Raw genomic sequence first — 19,457 nt, forward strand, 5'->3', positions numbered from 1 at the left:
TATTACTCCAAAAACTTCAAACACTATGTTAGGCTAATTTCAGCTAGCTAAGTTGCTATCAACTTATTTCATAAATAATGAAATCAAATTAGATTAGATCAAATTAGATCTTATAATTTGTATGTAACTATCATTGACCATCTTATTTTCGTAATTAGCTCAAAATTGAAAAGTTAGATCAAATTAGACTAGATTACATCATGTGAATTGAACAAGTCACTTTTAAATCCAACCAAATTCAAGCTTTACATGTTGATGCCAATATATACCTTCTACTACGGCTCTTAATTTTAGCTTAAGTGCTCATGGCAAAAACACAACATTCAAAAAAGTTGATATGGTGCGCAACTTATATTTGGCCAAAGCTAATGCCTAGGGCCTGACACTTTTAGCCAAGTCTAAGTAACATAAATTAAATGAACAAAAGTTGTAACAAGAAACATAACAAAAGACGATACCGATCACCATTAATAATCACTACCAACTTATCAAGTGCTAATACGAAGTAGAATACTAATTGAATGTGCACATTTATTTAGTATGTAGCACGAGGTTGCCTTAATTGAAGCACATACACATTGATCTACGTACTTTATTATATTGCACTTGCATGCACGTAGCAATATTGTATGCATTAATTCGTAGCCTAGCTAGCCAACCGAGGGAACATAAGCGACAATGTTGTTTGAATCAACAAAAACAAAAACACGATCTCATCTCAGATCAAACGGTATTTCTGAATCTTCATTTAGTACAATGGCTTTCATTCTCGATTGTTTCTGCTGCCTTTTTTCCATCTTCGCCGAGGAGTTCCGGCCACTCTTGCTTGCCTATAGAAGATGAAAAATAATATTCATAACAAAAATAAAAAAATCGAGTAACATTGTTACAAAATTATGTACGAAGTACAATATAATGGATAATAGATAAGACAGGTATTAGGATATTTTTATATGTGTCGTGTTATGGTTACCTGTTACCTGTACATATGAGTGTCAAGGCTCCCTTTCCTAATATATATAAGATGGCGAGCCACATAGAATATATACAAAGATTAAGCAAAGTAAAGGTATGTTTACCTGGGCATGACATCTTTATTGCTCTCGTTTTTTATGTGATGGCTTCTTCAAGCTTTGATAGTGCAAATCAAAAAGCACTAGATGTGTGTTTATACTATAGAAGGAAGTAAGGAACTATTACAGTTGGAAATTAAAATATATTAACCTTTCTGCTAACATTATTATTTAAGGGGCGTGAATTATTAGGAAATGAAGTAGGCCAGGTATGAGTAGTAAATGCTTTCTTAGTGCACATTTACTAAGCTTGGACATTGTCTTAGTAGCTTATGTAACAATACGGGAGTTTGGACTACAATTTCATTGGAATCAACAATGCATCATTGGGTAAAATCATCGCAGATTGCAAAAAGATTGAATTAGAAGCAATGATACTCTGTATGTACATGTTTTGCACCATCTATTATGCTCTAATGCTCTAAAATAAATCTAAACATTACAGAGTATTATGTAAACCATACATCTAATACTCCACTTTTAAATCTGGCCGAATTTGAGCTATATAAATGCTGATTTCTATACCTTTCTCCAAAAGAAGCCAGTTAAACACTTTATAATTTATACGGGCCAAAGTTAAACAAAAATTTCATTAAAGGATCGTGCCTAACACTTTTAATTAGCCAAGTCTTAGTAACATAGATTGAAGGATTAAAAGTGTACTAATCGATAAGAAACATAAAACAGTGTCTATGATACCAAGTAAGTACCATTCAATAATCACTACCAAGTACTAATACAATACTAATAATAATGTGCACCTTTATTTAGTAGTACGAGATTTTCATAATTAAGTTGCACATCATATCGATCTACATACTAAAGTTGCACATCATAATTTAGCTTAGCCAACAGAAGGAATATCAACGACAATGTTGTTTGAATCAACAAAAACAAAAACACGATCACATCTCAGGTCAAATGGTATATCAGAATCTTCATCTAGTACAACGGCCTTCACCGAGGGGTTTTCTTTCTCGATTATTTCTGCTGCCTTTTTTCCATCTTCGCCAACTAGTTCCGGCCACACTAGCTTACCTATTAACTAAATAATGTTTCATAATAATGCAAATATTATAGTAACATTTTTACAAAATTTATGTACGAAACAATGATGGTCGTACAATAGATATGTGCGGGTATTAGAACATTTTTAATGTATTGCGCTATAGTTATATATAAGTGTCAGGGCTCCCTAGGGCTCCCTAAGACAGGCGAGCCACATAGAATACAAAGATTTAGCAATGTCACAGTAAGTTTACCTTCTTTTCAAAAAAAAAAGAAGAAAAAAAAAAAAAGTAAGTTTACCTTGGCATGACATCTTTCTTGCTCCTTTTTTGTGATGACTTCTTCAAGCTCTAATATATAAACAAAAAGCACAGGATGTGTGTTTATATAGAAGGAATTATTACAGTTGGAAAATTTTATTTACTCTGCCAACATTTAAGGGGCACAAAGAGTGGGTGAATTATTAAGAAAAGAAGTAGGTGTGGATAATAAATAATGCTTTCTTCTCTATTTTATATCAAGACAATTTGTCAAAAGGTCCTTTTAAGTAGTCGACTTTGTGAGAAAGATCGATCCTAATATAAAAATGTGGCAAAAAAGGTTCTTATATCTCATTTAGGTTGTTTGGAGGGGCCTTTGACCGGATTCCGACGATTGACTTTTATTTTCTGATTTTTTTGCCTTTTCTCCCATTTTCTTCTTTCTCCAATTCCAACTGACCCTAATTCTTCCCCTCTTATATCTCCTTTCTCTCTCTAATTTGCGAACCCTGGCCTAGTTTTTACGAATTAAGTAGCTTGTTCACATCAACAAATTAGAGAGTAGAATGAATGAGAATTAAGGGGGAAAGAATTATGGGGTAAGTTGGAATTGGAAGGAAAAGGAAGAAAAAGGCAACAAAAAAAAAAGGTTCATTTTTAAAGTCACGTGACGGTTAACGGTCAGAAAACGAAGTCAATCATCGGAAATTGGTCAAAGTTCCCTCCTTACAACCTAAATGGAATATAAGGCCGTTTTTGCCATTTTTTTAATTCAAGGACTTTTTTCACAAAATCGACCACTTAAAAGGACCTTTCTAACAAATTTTCCTTTATATTATATGTTCAATTAAAAAATAAAGTAATATGATCCCTATTCTTAATTGAGTAGTACTCAGTACTTCGTATTTAGCAATTTAAACTATTATTTGTAGGAGTATTTATTAGTTACTACCTACAGACTAATTTGGACAATTACTAATTTTTCAATAAAAAGAAAAAAAATAGTAATTACTACTTCGAAAAATATTTTTTAAACCACTTACACTTACTATTGCAACCTCTATCCGTTTTCTGGCTATTTCTACCAATAATTATATCGATGGAACATGTGGTTTGTAATTTGTAACTTAGTACGCGTTGGACCCATAAGCATTAAATTGAAAACGAGTGTCATAAAAAAAAATTGTTGTCAAACTTTTGTATGTAAATTTTAGGTGTTGTTTGGTTTACCTTTAAAAGATGGGAAGTTTTTAGGAATTGCAAAATGCATAAGTTGTTTGGTTGAATAAAATTTGATGAAATGGGGGAAGAACTTCCTAGGAATTTTCAATTCCCACAAAATGTAGGAATTTACTTACCTAGTCCCCTCTAAGTAAGTTGAAATTACCATGAGAATTTACTTTCCTCATTACTAACTAAACAACTTTATGAAAATCCCATGAATTTGATTATGAAATTTAATTCCCATATAGAAGTTCATGGGAATTTTCACTTCCTATGTTAACCAACGACCCCTTAATAATAATTCAATTATTATTCACGTCAAAAAAGTTATTGGATCAAGAAAGTTTATTTTCTTATATATTATTTCCTTTATAGTGGTTGTTTGTCTACCCCAAAATATTATTTATTTGTGAGGTATAGATTTCATATTATCTAGTAGAAGTCGTATTTCCGCTGCGAGAGCTCTAACAATAGTAGATGTTTCCTTTAAAGACGACCAAGGTTACTCCACTAGTATTGCTTGTATCTGCAGAGACCAGCATCATAATTGGGTAAAAGGTGTTGCTCTTCATACAAAAGCTACCTCCCCTCTTATGGCTGAGACCATCGCCATAGCTGCTGCTGTTTCTTGGGCCATCAGGGAAGGATGGGAGGAATTCACGATCATATTTGACTGCCAAAGGGCTGTTATAGGAATCAACCAAACTAACAATGCTTTTGATGAAATGGGGAATCACTGATATGTATTGCAGGGACCTTCTAAGCAAGACACCAAGGGGAAAGTTGTGCAAGGGGCCCAGAGATCAAGTTAGGGAAGCCGATGTGGTGGTCAGGCAAGCTATGGTGCTTCTAACACTCTCCACTAGGGATGTTTGGAACTTCAGCAGCATTTTGGACATTTGTGTAATTATCTTACCTCGTGTGCCAGGTCTTAACTTATGTACTAGCAGTAACTTCTTTTTTGGCAGGAAACTTATTAGCTCCACTAATCAACTTTCTAAAATCTAGAAAAACCCTCTTAAGGGAGAAACCCTAGAGGGAACCAAAAAACCCTCCCAAGGAGAATACCTAGAGGGAACTCTTTAAGATAAATCCATAGATCTTTGCAATTTTTTTCATTTAGCAACACAACACCGTGGAATATACTGATTAATATGTTCTACCATAGTTTCAAAATCTTATGCCACATAATCTTTGGTTTATACATACCATAAAAAAGTTTGCATTGATAATGTAAGATGCTCAAAAGTTCATTTTATGGGGGTGGAAGGCGCTACGTTGTTTTTGAAAGCGAACTATAATTCTTTAATTTGGAGGAGAAAAGCAGGTATCGTCATTGATGACATGCACTATACTTAATTTTTATTAGTCGATTTTTAATTTATTTTTTTTGTTGGTCAAACTTAAAAATGAATTTTCTTTTCTAAAATTCAATTTTTTCGGATATTAATTATGAAAATAAGTAAAAGATTTTCGAAAATTTAGAAAATTACTTTCCGAAAAAAATGAATTTTTAAAAAAGAAAAAAACAATTTTAACAAGTTTGATCAATGAAAAAAATTAATTGGCCAATGAAACTCTTTTTTTTTTTTAAGTAATCGGTCAATAAAATTTAAGCATAGAATTAGTCATTTTATGTAGAATTTTCAATCTATAAACACCATAAATTTTTTTTTAAAAAAAATCTTAGTGGTAAAACTTACACAATTGTTCATCCATCCCATGACCCAAGCTAACATTATTATTGATTACGTCGGTCACTACATAGTGGTACAATACCTCGCTAGGAAGCTCGGAGTCATTAACAAATACAAATATTAACGTGCACATTTTATTTACTACTCATATTATATATAAAAGTGCACATTTACTAAGCTTAACAATTACAAGTATTAATGTGCACATTTTATTTACTGCTCATATTATATATAAATATGAGCAAAATCGGGTTAATATCCTATATTAACAAAAACATGTTAATATCACCAATTAACATGTTTTCGTTAATATAAAAGTGCTCAATCGGTTGGTGGTGCTAGAGAATGTGTGGTGGTCGATTGGTGAAGCTAAAGGTCGTGCGGTGGTCGGCTGGGGTCGACTGGTGAAGCTAAAAGTCGTCAGTGGTCGGCTGGTGAAGCGGCAGGTGGTGCGACAGGTTGTACGGTGGTGATAGAGGAGAGAGAAAGGGGGTGCGGTTGCTAAATTTACAAAATTACCCTTGATGTGGCTGCTAAATTTACAAAATTGTGCGGCAGGTTGTACGGTGGTGATAGAGGAGAGAGAAAGGGGGTGCGGTTGCTAAATTTACAAAATTACCCTTGATGTGGCTGCTAAATTTACAAAATTACCCTTGATATCAACTTGTATTTTCTCTATAAATATATAGTGCACATTAATTACTAAGGTTGCACATTGTCTTAGCAGCTTAAAAAATCATGGGAGTTTGGACTACAATTCCATTGGAATCAACAAAAACCCAAACACGATCACATCTGAAGCTAAAATCAATTTGAGAGCCAGATGGTACGATGAACGCCGTCACATGCGGGTTTTCAGACTCGATTATTTCTGCTGCCTTTTTCCCATCTTCTCCGACTAGTTCTGGCCAAGAATATAATCAATATTATCACGTATTTTTGTTAATCAACAATAATATAGATAGAGATTAATTATCAAAATACCTTGGCAGTCCATCTTTAATTTTCTGTTTCTCTTATTCTAGTATGGATCCGAGTTTATTTGATACTCAGCGTGTATGACCCTGTATATATGTACATATAGACTTGTTAGGATAATGTTGTTTGTTTGGAATGATACTTTTGTGGCTATTGTTACTTGCTTGTTTGAATTTGTTTGGTTGGAACTTGGAAGCGGGGAACTTGTTTCAGAATTGAAGTCATTTGTACGTATCCTATGCACAAAAATCACGTGTTGTCCAACATCTTCCTACCTTATAAAAAGTATGAGAATGCTCTTATAAATAGTATGAAGACAACTATATATTCCTCAAAATATTTGTTTACCAATTTACCCCGAATTAAAAAAAAAAAAAAGGTAAGAAGATATTAGTAGCTAATTAGATTAGTATATGTGGAATGGTAATAGTATTTTTTTTTCTTCTAATAATATTAATTTGTACTAATAAATACTTCGTACTATTTACATTATTGAATTATTTAGATGTTACGAATACTTGTACCATAAAAAAAGGTTGCAATTGAAAATGTAAGTCATTGGATATAATTTATGGTAGAAGGTGCTACATACGTTGTTTTTGAAAGCAGTCAAGCAGGCGTTAGTTCTTTATTTAGAGGAGAAAAGCAGGTACGTCATCGATGACATTGCATACAAGAATGACTTGATTAAATAAGTCTCAATCGAACTAATTTAAAATTAAATTATAAAAAGTGCATTTAGTTTTATATGTACAAGTACTCAAACATCATTTAATCAAACCAAACTAAATTAATTCTTATATAATTACAAGTACTGAAAATGATTCTTTCTTAACAAATTCCTTGTAAAAAGTAATCCATCTTCAAAACTCAAAATCCACCAACTCTGCCTCAACCAAATCAATCATACACAATATCTGCATTTTCATGACTTAAGCTTCATGCAACTTGTACATTCCTTAGAACTGCACCTTGCATATTTTTGTTACAATGCAATGAAGTCACTAAAATTTATATTCTTTCTTGAATCCTTACCGGCAAACCACCTTGCATCTTCGCCGTCAATTGAGGAACATACACAGGCTCGAACCCTTCTCCAACCACAGGAATCACTCGAAACCTCTCCAATACACCAGCCACCACCCTCTTCATTTGCAAGAATGCCATTTCTTTTCCTAGACATATCCTAGGCCCGGCTTGAAACACCGGGTACAAATAAGGATCACGAGGTACAAACCTTCTTCTTACATTATTCCCCTCGAACCTCTCCACTTCTAGCCACCTCTCTGGCTTATAATCAGCCCAATTTGCACCCCACAACTTCTCCAATCTCCCCATAGCATAAGGGTGGTAACTCACCCTAGTACCCTTCGTTATCGGTATCTCACCTGGCAACATATCATCCATTACAGCTTCTTTGAGGTCAACCGCGACAGGTGGGTACAACCTCATGCTCTCACACAATGCAGCATGGATGTAAACCATGTCTTTAACTTCCTCGAAAACAGAAGAATGATCTTTCTTCTGTTTACTCAATTGTTTTATTTCGTTGACTATTTCTTCCTCGACTGATTCGTTCTTGTTAAGTAGCCAGAAGAACCATGTTAATGCAGCTGATGTTGTGTCTCGTCCTGCTAGAATAAAACTTATAACAATATCTGTAACAAATTTTTCGTCAGAATACCCTGATTTTAAGAACCTTGACAGCAAATCCTCTGTTTCTGGTTTCTTCGACGACATGTCTGATGTATTTCTCATCATTTCTTGTTTCTTCTTTCGAACAAGGGAGTTAGCAAATCCTCGAATCTCCACTACAGCTTGCTTAAGCCTTTTTTCAGACCCGATATTTAGAAACCTGGTAATTTTCCATAGGACAGGAAATAAGGCTTGGAATCTGCTGGTACTGATTGTTACAGCTTCTTCGAATGCTGCTGCAAATTTCGCTTCTGGTAAAGAAGGTGATAAATACTCAGGATCATACCCAAAACCAATCTTGCAAATATTGTCAAAAGCAAATCTTCGGAGTATGTTTTGGAGATCAAGAATTGTCCCATTCTTAGCAGCCTCTGATAGCATTGGCAGAAGCCGGTTTGAAAGCTCGTGTTCAACGACATCTTCTACAAATTTACGGAGCGATTTAGTGTTGAATTCATAGCTAGCAACTTGTCTTTGGAACTTCCAAGTCTCACCATCAGCATTAAAAATTCCATCACCTAAAAGGTCCCTAAGAACACTCTTTTGAAAAGGGCCTTTTTGGTAGATTTGAAAGCGAGTTTTGAGAATGTGTTCGACAACTGCAGGATCCGCGGTTTGTATACTTTTAACACCAAAAGGACGGTGGAAGATGAAGGTGGAAGTCGGAAAATCGATTAAGAGCTTTGTAAGCCATTGGAACCTATCCTTTTGTTCGAGGGCTGCGAACAAATGACCGATTATAGGGTATGATTTGGGGTGATCATTAGCCCATGTTGTTCGTAACGAGGATGATTTACTAATGTAGAGTATAAGAGCAAAGGATAGGATGAGTAGTAATGAAAGTAGTAACAAATTTCCAAGCTCAAACATTGCTTCTTGATTAAGTTATTAATTAGAGAGTTTGGAATGTGTTTGAGAGATTGTTTGTATGTATTTGAATTTTAAAATGGACCTTAGTATTTATATAAAAGCTTAGGTTAAAAGGGGAGGTTGGAAAAAAATAATGCAGCCGTCAAATTGGAAGAGACTTTAGACTTAGACAAGAAGCAAAAGAAAAAGAACGTAAATATGTCGTAATACATGTAAAAACAATCTTGATTAATACTTGTTTAATTAAAGTAAATAGGTTAATGGTTGACCAACAAGTGAGAATGAAATGAAAGTTCATATTGGTTTATGTTAGAGTTAATGGCAGACCTACTCATTTCATGTGGTTCATGTTTGGTGAAAGTTTGAAATAACATAATATATGCAAGAGTGATGTGTGAACTTTCTTAGCCACCTACAAATTATTTGTCCTATTATTAGCTATTACTACCTTTTTCTAATCTCCGAACATGCAAGAGCTTCCTTTTAAATTCTTTACTGTATATTTTTTAATCCGAATGAGTTACAGAAAAAAAGAGTTACATAGACATTAAAAATTACAGATAGGCCGAGAAAAGGGAACTCGGATATACAACCTAACCTATCAGACGTAGGCATGCAAATTTTAAATCTCTTCCATCAGGCCAATACCTCACAAACCATTTCTATTTCAATATGCTTAGCTAGCTCACAAACCATTTACTCAGACTAGCTGAAGCACTAGGTCCGCAGCCATAACCAGGCCAGCAGGCCAACAGTACATAAATCAGGCTAGGAAACAAGACAGTACGTATGTAAATTAATAAAATAAAAAAAAAAAACAAAAAAAAAACTCCTAAACGATTCAATCCCCTCAAAAAAAAGATATCAATTTTCATTTGTGTCTCTTGGGTTTCAGTAAATTGCATTATATAAATAAATTTCAATCACACTAAAAAATTAATAATAGTTTATCTTCACCCTCTCTAACTTTTTACGCTTTCTCTATTTACCCTAATAACTCTACCATTTCTATCTCTCTTTCATCCTAAATCTATAATTTATATTAAGTAATTTTTTTAAAAAAAAATTATTATCACGATGTAAACAAACTTCAAAAAATAATAGCGTATTGAATTTAAGGGTGCAATCAAACGTATGTTTTCTCAACTTTATTTATAATTTGTTTTTTTTTTCAAATTTCTTTTCACTTTTTTGTTGCTTCGATATTTAATCATTTTTTAACAAATTGCACTTTAGAATTTGGTCCAAGTTTTTATAAAACTTTGTATTTATTTTTTTCCTTTTTCAATGTTCAAAGATAATTTTTCCCACGAATTTTCATATTTTTAAATTTATCATGTGTCACTTTTTTTTTTCCAGATCTCGATTTTTATTATGTTTATGTAGGATTCTAATATTTTTCAATTTTTTTTTTTCTGAAATTTGTTTATGATTTTTTGGGTGATTGGTGTTTAATCGTTTTTTTAAGAAGAATTGTGTATCAATATTTTGTTTGGATTTTTTAAGAGATTTGCATAATTAATTTTCTATTACAATGTTTAAAGATCGAGTTTTATAATTCTATTTTCAATATTTTTATTTTGTTATATATTTCCTTTTCATTTTTTAAGATCTCAAATTAAATTTATTTATTTTTTACTTCATTTTTGTCTATGATTTTCGTTTATTGTGTTTTTTAGTACTGATTTTGTAAATTTGAACTGGATTTGCAAAATAATTTTTTTTTATTTGATCTAATTTTAATTACGTTTTTAAATTGTTATTTCCACTTATTGCTAATATGATGTTTTTCATGTGGAAGAGTAGTTATTTGTATTCTTTCCTTGATGCTACATTGTACATTCATTATATAATAAAATTATGAGTACCTATTTTTAATGTTCAAAATGTTCAGTTGCACATAAGCTAGACTCTATATTGAGTTTTATTTTTTTGTAAAATCTTTTTCTAAATTTAACATTCTACTCCACTATATATTTTCTCTTTAATAATCGATTTTGATCTTCTTTTCTATTTTCAGTTTTCTATTTTTTTTTAAGTAACGCTGATTTGATATGTTTGGTGATTTTATGTGTTTTTAGGTGAAAAATTCAATATTCAACAAAGGAACAATATATTTGGATGGAAAGTACAACATATCAATTTTGTGAAGAGACAATTGGAAGCATTTAATAAGAATTTCATATGATTTGTTTTGTACAAATAATTTTATTTTCATTGTACTCTCATACTGTTTCTTTTTTGAAAGAATAGTGTTTCTTGATATTAACTAAAATAACATAAATAATAAAAATCTTAATTAGAAGTATAAGTGTTTGATTAATGTTTAATGATTTTATTATAAATTATTTTGTATTTTCAATTTATCATTTAATGCATCCATATGTAGGTAGGCTAGCTAATGTTTTCCATCACATGTACGTTGGGTTTGGGTTAAACCTGTATGTATTAGTATATGGTTTTTTTGCTTGATGAAATTTGTATTTCTTACATATGATATGATGTAATTTTTTTTTTTGGATTAGAATATATCGCATTACATTTATGTAGTATTTTATGTTACTAACAAAATACAATATAATTTATATTTACATATGTTTTGATTTTAAAAAAAAAACTGAGAACAATTTAAACATACAATAGTAAAATTCTTTAATTGAAAAACATATACTTTCTATTTAGCCAATAAAATTAACCCGTGCATCGCACGGGCTAAATACTAGTTAACATTCAGAAACAAAATAAGGCATCATCAATCATCATATCATGGATTAATTTTCTTGTTTATCCTTTTTTCCCTCTCTATATTTTCGAAGTTCCTCTTTAAGATTTCGAAAACACTCCACAAAATCTTCTGCCGGGATAAACAAATCGTTATTATAAGGTGATTGGGGTAGGAAATAAAGCCTGCATAACAAAAGAATTACATTAATCAGATGAAAATCTAATAATAATACTAAAACTAAAACTAAATTACTAATAATACTAATAATAATAATAATAATAATAATAATAATCATCATGGAATACTTACCCCCCACCAAATACAGTAGCCAAGGCTATAGATTCAACTACTTTGCCTAAAGTAGTTGTTGATCTCAAAGCACTCCTGCCCTTCATCTATTTTTTTTAGATCAAAAAATTATATAACCTTGATCTTACCTTGTTGCCTAGAAACTCAAGATTTTTTTTACAAAAATATATATGATGTTCTTAGGGTTTCGTTAATGGCCCCTTAATTTTTTTTAACAAATAGACTTACTATCTATTAAAGCTACAAAGGAAGCCCCAAAAAATAATATAGCCCACCCATGAAACCATGACTCATTGCCCAAACCCTATTACCTTTGGGATTTTTTATTTTTATTTTTATGATACTCTTTCAAAACTTTGATTCAAAAAAATTCTCATTATATAATTAGTGCGGAAAAGAACATATAGAGTCGTAGTTTGAGATATTGTTTGATTTGTACTCTATCACGCCCCCTTACAAGAGAACCCTTTGGGCTTAAGATACAACATGAACCTCCCGTATACTCTGCGCGAAATATTCCAATTTAAGTTGGCTTTGATACCATGTTAAAAGACCAAATCAACCAAAAACTTAAGCCGATAGTTGAGGCCCATGAATATATTTTATACTTTATCAAAAATATCTATACTATATACTTAAAATATTCCAAATAAAGGCTACATGTCACGTGACTCTCCCTCATTTGTTTCTCATTTGATATCATCAATTTATGATAAAAATAAAAACTCTACTCATTCATACACACAGACATCCAATTCGAACCCTATATACTAATTAACTACTAAAAAAAAAAACAAAAAAAAAAAAAAACTAATTTGTTCAATGTTTGACTTAGTTATATACTTAAATACGAAGATGAAATATATAATATAAAATATAATCACTTTATTATTATTATTATTATTATTATTATTATTATTATTATTATTAATAATAATTTAAAATCATCTGGGCAAATACTCAACTCTTAGAAAAAAATTGAATGAATTATTGTTGTGTTGTGGCACCAAGTGTCAAGCTATAAGAACCTCGAACGTCCCAATTTTCAACGATAACGAGAAACTCTCATGCATGCAACCACATAAACTAAAATGCTGAACTGTAAAGACGACCTTGTTGCTATTAATATTGCATGCAACATTATATATACATGCAATGTATGCAGCTCGCTTAATGTCATTTATGGTCACTTTATTACCTTCAACTAACTTTTTCAGCACCGTTAGTTTATAAATATATTCCTCTATAAAATGAGCTTGTATAACCCTAAGTTTTATCATTTCCTTCAAATATATAAATAAATAAATAACCCATTTTAGTAAAAGAGAGAAAAAATAAAATGGGTATTAGGTCATTTTGGTGTGTGTTTTTAGTGTTAGCCCTAGTTGTAGTGTTGCATGCTAACGCAAGAGAAGTACCAAAACCTAAAAATATTGAGAATCAAAATAACGAGGTAATAGTAGATCCTAAAAATGGTACTAGTGGTACGGGTACTAAACTAGTTGATACAGACACGAACACGGTTGATCCAACGAAAGAGGCAGCGGCGAAAGGTGTACCAAAAGAGGGTGGTGATGTGAATAGTGATGAGAAAAACTTTATCTCATTTGCAGGAGTTGGAGCAGCTGGAGGGATTGGTGGAGTTGCCGGTGTTATCCCTATTGGTGGTTTAGGTGGTTTCGATAAGGGGTTCGGGGCTATGCCCTTTGGTGGCCTTGGTGGAAGTGGTGGTGGACTTGGTGGGCTCGGTGGTGCTGCTGGTGGTCTCGGTGGTGCTGGTGGTGGCCTCGGTGGTGCCGGTGGCGGCCTTGGTGGTGGGGGTGCTGGTGGGGGTTGTACTCCTAGTGCTGCAACTAGTGGGCTTGTACCCCATCCTTGATGAATTATTAGTAGTTTTATGGATGTTTTAGGGGTTATACTTTTATGTGTCTCTAGAGTTGAAGGTTATGTTTTGAGGGTTAGTACGTGGGAATGTTAAGGTTGTTTTGGTGAAATTCTAGTTTTTTGTTCAAGTTAATTTCTAATCTAAATGTGTGTGTTTTTTCTATGCATGCATGCACTCGATCTTTTGCACATGCATCTTTGATTTTGTTTCATGTAATTTCCATTTGTGATCTTGCATCATTGCATGTAAATCAAGTACATTTGGAATAAAAATATTGTTCAGGTTTTACTCGGTGTAATCTTGTCTCCTAATAGCAAAAGATACTTATTCTAGTTAAATTTAGGTACTGTGAAAATATAAATCGAGACAAATACATATATACAAAAAGTAGATAGTGTGAATATATAAATCAAGACAAATACAATAAGATTCGATTACTATATTTTATCCAACATATAATTAAATCAATAAACAAGTTCAAGTGTAAAAATGTGAATAATGTAAATTTAAGAAGTGTTGCAACTAAAGTGAACATAATAAGTATAACTCGTTCAATCACTTGTTACTATTCATTTCACTGTTTCCCTCTCAATGGGGTTGTTTGATAATCGACGATTGGCTTTGGTTGTTGGCTGATTTGTTTGACTTGTTTGACCATCTAAAAAGAATTAGCTATCTGAATCGGCTTTTTTAATTTGACTGTTTAAGTCAGATGTTTACAAAAGTGTGACAAAATTAGTCATGATTATAAATTGATTATTAGTGAAAATAAAAGTGAGCTAACAAGTCATTAAAAAAACTACTCCTATTGGCTATATTAACTTTTGGCTGAAAAAATCGGCTTAAAAGCCAATAAAAAAAAAAAAAGTTAACAACCAAACACATCTAGTACTCCCTCTGTATTTTTTACTTGCTCTATGCCTTCATGTGCAGTGTTTTAGGAGAAATTGTAAAAAGTAATAAAATATGATAGAAGTGGAGTTGGTTAAAATAAAAAAAAAAAAAGTAATAAAATTTTTTAAAAAAGCAAAAGCGAGTATAAGTAGGGAGGAGAGATAATATGATAAATATTAAAAATGTGATATGAGGTGACCGGGGAGAAAAATAGTAAAATATTATCAAAAGTTTTCTAAAAGGAAAATTAAACATGTATAAAATACGCAAAATAAAAGTGGAGCCAGTAATAAAATACGGAGAGAGTAGCCGACTAAACTAAAAAAAAAAAAAACCATTTGCCGATCACCGCAATATCATTTCCCTCGTTTGTTCGTTACTGTTACTCAGGCTTCACTGAAACTCACTCCTCGTCTTCCCTTTTTTTTTTTTTTTTTTCGGCAAAAATTATCTTCATCTTTCATACTCAAAAAATAATTCCAAAAGCTAATTCCTCGTATCTTCGACTGCGAAAATCAATTTATTTTCCTAAGCATTCGTCATCATTTTTAACAAAAGAAGACGCCATTGTCATACTCATAGTATATCTCAAATTCTTTCTAATCCGAGTTATTAATTATTGTTTATTGCAATTTATTTCTACCCTTGCTTGATTTTGATTTTATCTTTGAATTAATTTCCGAGATTTTGTTAATTAATTGGCTTATAATCTTCAAGGTTCACCCGAAAATTTGGATGAAAGGTTGATTAATTTCATTGTAATTACAATTGAAGGGTGGTTTAATCTGTTGATTGATTACTGTTTGTTTTCAATTTTAATCGGAAGTTGATGAAAGGAAGGAAATTTTAATGGAAATTAGGTGATTTTGGTTATTGCTGAATGTTGATTACTTGTATAATTTTGGTTGATAAAAATGGAAACCCTAATCGGCCTAATCAGACTTAAGAATGCTTGTTAAATACCGATTAAACTCTGATCAAGAATTTAAATTGTAATTTGATTTGATTTATCTACCAATGTTACAATCATTTTTGCAGCTTAAAGTGGTGAGTTTGTTATCACAGGGTAATTAAATAAGAGGATTGAGTAGAATAAGAATGGGAAATTTGAACAATAATTATTTTGCATGCTATCTCTGATCTTTGATTGTTTTTGCATGCTTTTTATTTGTTGTAGTTGTTTACTGGAGAACATAGATTTTGTATTAATTATTGATGTAGGGATTGAAGTTAAGATCACATTGGAGCTTGGTCAGATTGGCAACTGTAGGATTTCTGGTACCGCCTAATAAACGACCTGGACTGTATATCAGATTGAGAAAGGTGAGACTTTGCAGTGATCAGAGGGCAAGTTCGGGTACTATAAGTCTCTAGATAGTAAAATTCAGAATGATTGAGAAATAGAAATTTGATACCGGTTTACTATTTTAACGATATAAAGTCCTCCTACCACAATTATAGACACCACCGGATTATTTCCACATTTGGTCGAGAAGGGTCTAGAAGTAGACATTGCTAAGGTTTTGAGGATAATGGCGTTGTACGCCTTGAATTGAAACTTAATTTTCTGTGTATGAGCAAATGAGGCTATCAAGATGATCCAGATTTTAAGTTTTGAGGATATGAGGTCCTTCTCTTGTGGCTTGTGAATTCTAAGTGCTCATTGTGAGCAAATGGGGTCAATGAAGCAAGCTGATGTTAATTAATGATTTTGCATCATGAAAGGAATCGAAAAGCATGATGGGTGCATGTTTACAATAATTGGTGTCTCGTGCTGTGGCAGTCCATTAAAATTGTGGTGTTGGAATTTTTGTGGTCGTATTATTTCAGTAGAAAAGGTTTAAGGGAATATGGCATTTGTGGTTTGATTGTAAAAAAGTCATCGAGTGATGCTTCTTTGGATTTTAAGCATTATTGAAGCTCTTGTGCAACTGCTCTTGGTTGGAATAAAGGGATCTGTGATTGTAGCATTTTGAGAAAGAGGTTTTTTGGGGCAGTGCTTTGTCGGGTGTGGCCATGTTATAGGAAGTGATTTCAGAACTAGGTTTAATGAAATATTACATAACTTCTATAGGCCAGAGTCATTGGCAGAATACTCTACTAAACTGTCATATAAATGGATTTCATTTCTGAAGTTGCCTGTAAAATCATTTCAACCAAATTCACTTTTGTTGGCATTAGTTGGGTGGCCAAAGGCCGGTTTAGGAGGTGGGTCAGGTCTGTTTGGAGGAATTAGATTCAACCACGAAGCAATGGGGCTGGGAGGCAGTCCACTTTATAAAGAAGTAATAGAAGCTAATAATTAGGTGGGCTAACCTGGCTGGTGATTTGGGTTAAGCCAGAACCCGGGCTGGACAGAGCTGGACCTGTCCCACTGCCCAATCCTTACCAGCACATGTGCTTGCAGCACAAATCTTTTCAGCCAGGTTAAACTTTTTCTGTCTCACAAGTGTGCAGCTTGGGTCCTGGGAACAGTGGTGTCTGGTCAATGTATCACAGGCTCGCAGCAGGATTCATTTCAGTGCTGCTCAATGTAGTTTATCTGTTGGAACTTCTTGTTTTGAGCTTTATTTTCTTATTATCTTCAGTGTGGTACTGTGGTTTCACCTCATATATTGTTTAAGCATGATCCATACTTTTCTTTCCATTGTAAGTGGACTGAAATTTAATCTATTAACTCAAAAGAAAATTAAATACCCTTCACACTATGACATAGCCATATGACATGTTTTGATGCATTTATATTGGAGCTAAAATGATTGAAAATTAATGTAAGTAATTTAAAATAACACAACCTCTTAGAATCTTCTTAATGTGCTTAAACTTAGAAATTCTCCATGCTTACATGTTATACAGTCCTTTCTTCAATCCTTACTAGAAAACCACCTTGCATCTTAGCGGTCAAATTCGCAACGTAAATTGGCTCAATTCCTTCTTCCACTGCTGGAACAACCCGAAACCTCTCCAAGATACCAGCCACCACCATCTTCATTTGCAAGATTGCCATTTCCTTTCCAAGGCAAACCCGGGGTCCAGCATGAAAAACCGGGTAGGAATATGGGTCTCGAGGCACGAACTTCCACTTCCCTGCCCCTGTCTTTTCATCTTCCACTTCTAGCCACCGCTCTGGCCGGTATTCAGCCCAATCAAGGCCCCATATACCTTCCATTCTTCCCATAGCATAAGCGCTGTAAGATACCCAAGTACCCTTTTTCACTTTCGTGCCATCTGGCAACACGTCGTTGATGGCAGCCTCCTTGGTGTCTAATGCCACTGGTGGGTATAGCCTCATGCTCTCGCATAATGCAGCGTGAGTGTAAACCATGACTTTGACTTCGTCAAAAAGAGAGGAATGTTCTGTTTTATTTTTCTGTTTTCCCCTGTTTTTGTTGATCTCTCGTAAGATCTCTTCTTCAACATGTTTGTTCTTCTGGAGGAGCCAGTAAAACCATGTTAAAGCTGATGATGTGGTGTCTCGTCCTGCAAGGATAAAGCTAATAACGATGTCAGTGACGAATTTCTCGTCAGTGTGGCCTGATTTTAGAAACCTTGACAATAAGTCTTCTGGTTCTAATGACTCTGAATCTTTCACCACCCCTTGCCTTTTCTGTCTAACAATTGTTTTGGCAAAGTTCCGGATCTCTGTGACTGCTTCTTTAAGCTCTTTTTCTGACCCAATATTAAGAAATCTGCGGATTTTCCATAGAATAGGGAAAAAAGATCTGAATCGTTGGCTACTGATCGTCACAGCATCCTCAAATGCAACTGCAAATCTTGCTTGTGGTAAAGAGGGTGACAAGTATTCTGGATCATACCCAAAAGCAATCTTGCAAATATTATCAAATGCAAACCTTTGGAGTATATCTTGGAAATCTAGGACTGTTTGGTTCTTGGCTGCATCAGACAACAACGGGATCAGCCTATCTGAAAGCTCGGCATCAACCACTATTTCAACAAACTTCCGCAAGGACCTGGTGTTAAATTCATAACTGGCAACTTGTCTTTGAAACTTCCACATCTCACCATCAATATTGAATATGCCATCACCTAGGAGGTCTTTGAGAATGGCCTTTTGGAAAGGGCCCTTTTGGTAAACTGGAAACTGATTCTTGAGCATGTGCTCCACCGTGGCAGGGTTTCCTGTAAGGATGCTCTGATGTCCAAACAGACGGTGCATGACAAAGGTGGACGATGGAGAGTTGACTATCAGACTAGCGATCCACCTGAATCTTTCATCCTTCTTTTGCTTCAAGACCGCGATCAAATGTCCAATCAAAGGGTAAGCTTTGGGGAACTCGAAGTTAGTAGTTTGGCAGGTTTTTGTTGTTTGGATGGATAAAAACTTCTTGATCAAGTACAAGAGAAGCAATGGGAAGATCAGCAAAAACGGGGCTAACAACTTTCCAAGCTCAAACATGATTTATGATTTGTCAACTTTTGAGTGTTTTTGGGAAAATGACCACAAATCTGAAAGAGAACCACGAGTTTGTAGATGAAAAGAAAGGAGGTTTGAAGATCCTCTCTTATTGAGCATATTTTATAATGTTTTGAAGATTTGTTCAAGTAGTTTGGAATGGCACAAGTTCAGAAGTTCTTATTTGAAGTAAGTTTAAAAATTCCAAGTAGCCTGACAATTAAATACAGAAAATTGTGCAAGAAACAATAATCAAATGGCTCAACAACAAGTAATTAAGTACTTGTATAAAATTATAGTTCCCTTAAAAAATGTAAAATAAATTTAAACAGTATTATATACTTACATGAGTCTCACACTTGTACAGTTGTACACAAAACTCGGCATATGCAATGAGGCATGAAACATTTGACCACAACGACTCT

The 19,457-nt window shown here is 33.4% G+C and overlaps 3 protein-coding genes and 1 long non-coding RNA gene across 4 annotated transcripts; 1 reads left to right on the top strand and 3 right to left on the bottom strand.

The window, feature by feature from the left end:
* Nucleotides 1-442: 442 nt before the first annotated feature.
* LOC110734130 lies at nt 443-2,441 on the bottom strand. The gene is made up of 3 exons (XR_002513767.1): nt 2,382-2,441; nt 1,080-2,111; nt 443-830 (listed from the first exon to the last, which is right to left on the bottom strand). It is a non-coding gene; the product is annotated as an uncharacterized LOC110734130 (long non-coding RNA).
* A 4,265-nt stretch (nt 2,442-6,706) lies between these two features.
* On the bottom strand, nt 6,707-9,228 carry LOC110734391 (cytochrome P450 94A2-like). The gene has a single exon (XM_021914527.1). It carries the CDS (start codon nt 8,803-8,805, stop codon nt 7,252-7,254), a length of 1,554 nt encoding a protein of 517 aa, XP_021770219.1. The 5' UTR covers nt 8,806-9,228; the 3' UTR covers nt 6,707-7,251.
* Nucleotides 9,229-13,103: 3,875 nt separating this feature from the next.
* LOC110734131 (uncharacterized PE-PGRS family protein PE_PGRS46-like) lies at nt 13,104-14,022 on the top strand. Its single transcript, XM_021914185.1, has one exon. The coding sequence runs from the start codon at nt 13,179-13,181 to the stop codon at nt 13,716-13,718; it is 540 nt and encodes a 179-aa protein (XP_021769877.1). The 5' UTR covers nt 13,104-13,178; the 3' UTR covers nt 13,719-14,022.
* Nucleotides 14,023-14,328: 306 nt separating this feature from the next.
* On the bottom strand, nt 14,329-19,454 carry LOC110734392 (cytochrome P450 94A1-like). The gene has a single exon (XM_021914528.1). The coding sequence runs from the start codon at nt 19,033-19,035 to the stop codon at nt 17,467-17,469; it is 1,569 nt and encodes a 522-aa protein (XP_021770220.1). The 5' UTR covers nt 19,036-19,454; the 3' UTR covers nt 14,329-17,466.
* Between the last annotated feature and the right edge of the window lie 3 nt (nt 19,455-19,457).

The sequence above is a fragment of the Chenopodium quinoa genome, unplaced genomic scaffold (genome assembly GCF_001683475.1).
Source record: "Chenopodium quinoa cultivar QQ74 unplaced genomic scaffold, ASM168347v1, whole genome shotgun sequence".
NCBI lineage: Eukaryota > Viridiplantae > Streptophyta > Magnoliopsida > Caryophyllales > Amaranthaceae > Chenopodium > Chenopodium quinoa.

Coding starts and splice junctions, on each gene's coding strand:
- LOC110734391 (XM_021914527.1), bottom strand. CDS start 8,805: ATGTTTGAGCTTGGAAATTTGTTACTACTTTCATTACTACTCATCCTA.
- LOC110734131 (XM_021914185.1), top strand. CDS start 13,179: ATGGGTATTAGGTCATTTTGGTGTGTGTTTTTAGTGTTAGCCCTAGTT.
- LOC110734392 (XM_021914528.1), bottom strand. CDS start 19,035: ATGTTTGAGCTTGGAAAGTTGTTAGCCCCGTTTTTGCTGATCTTCCCA.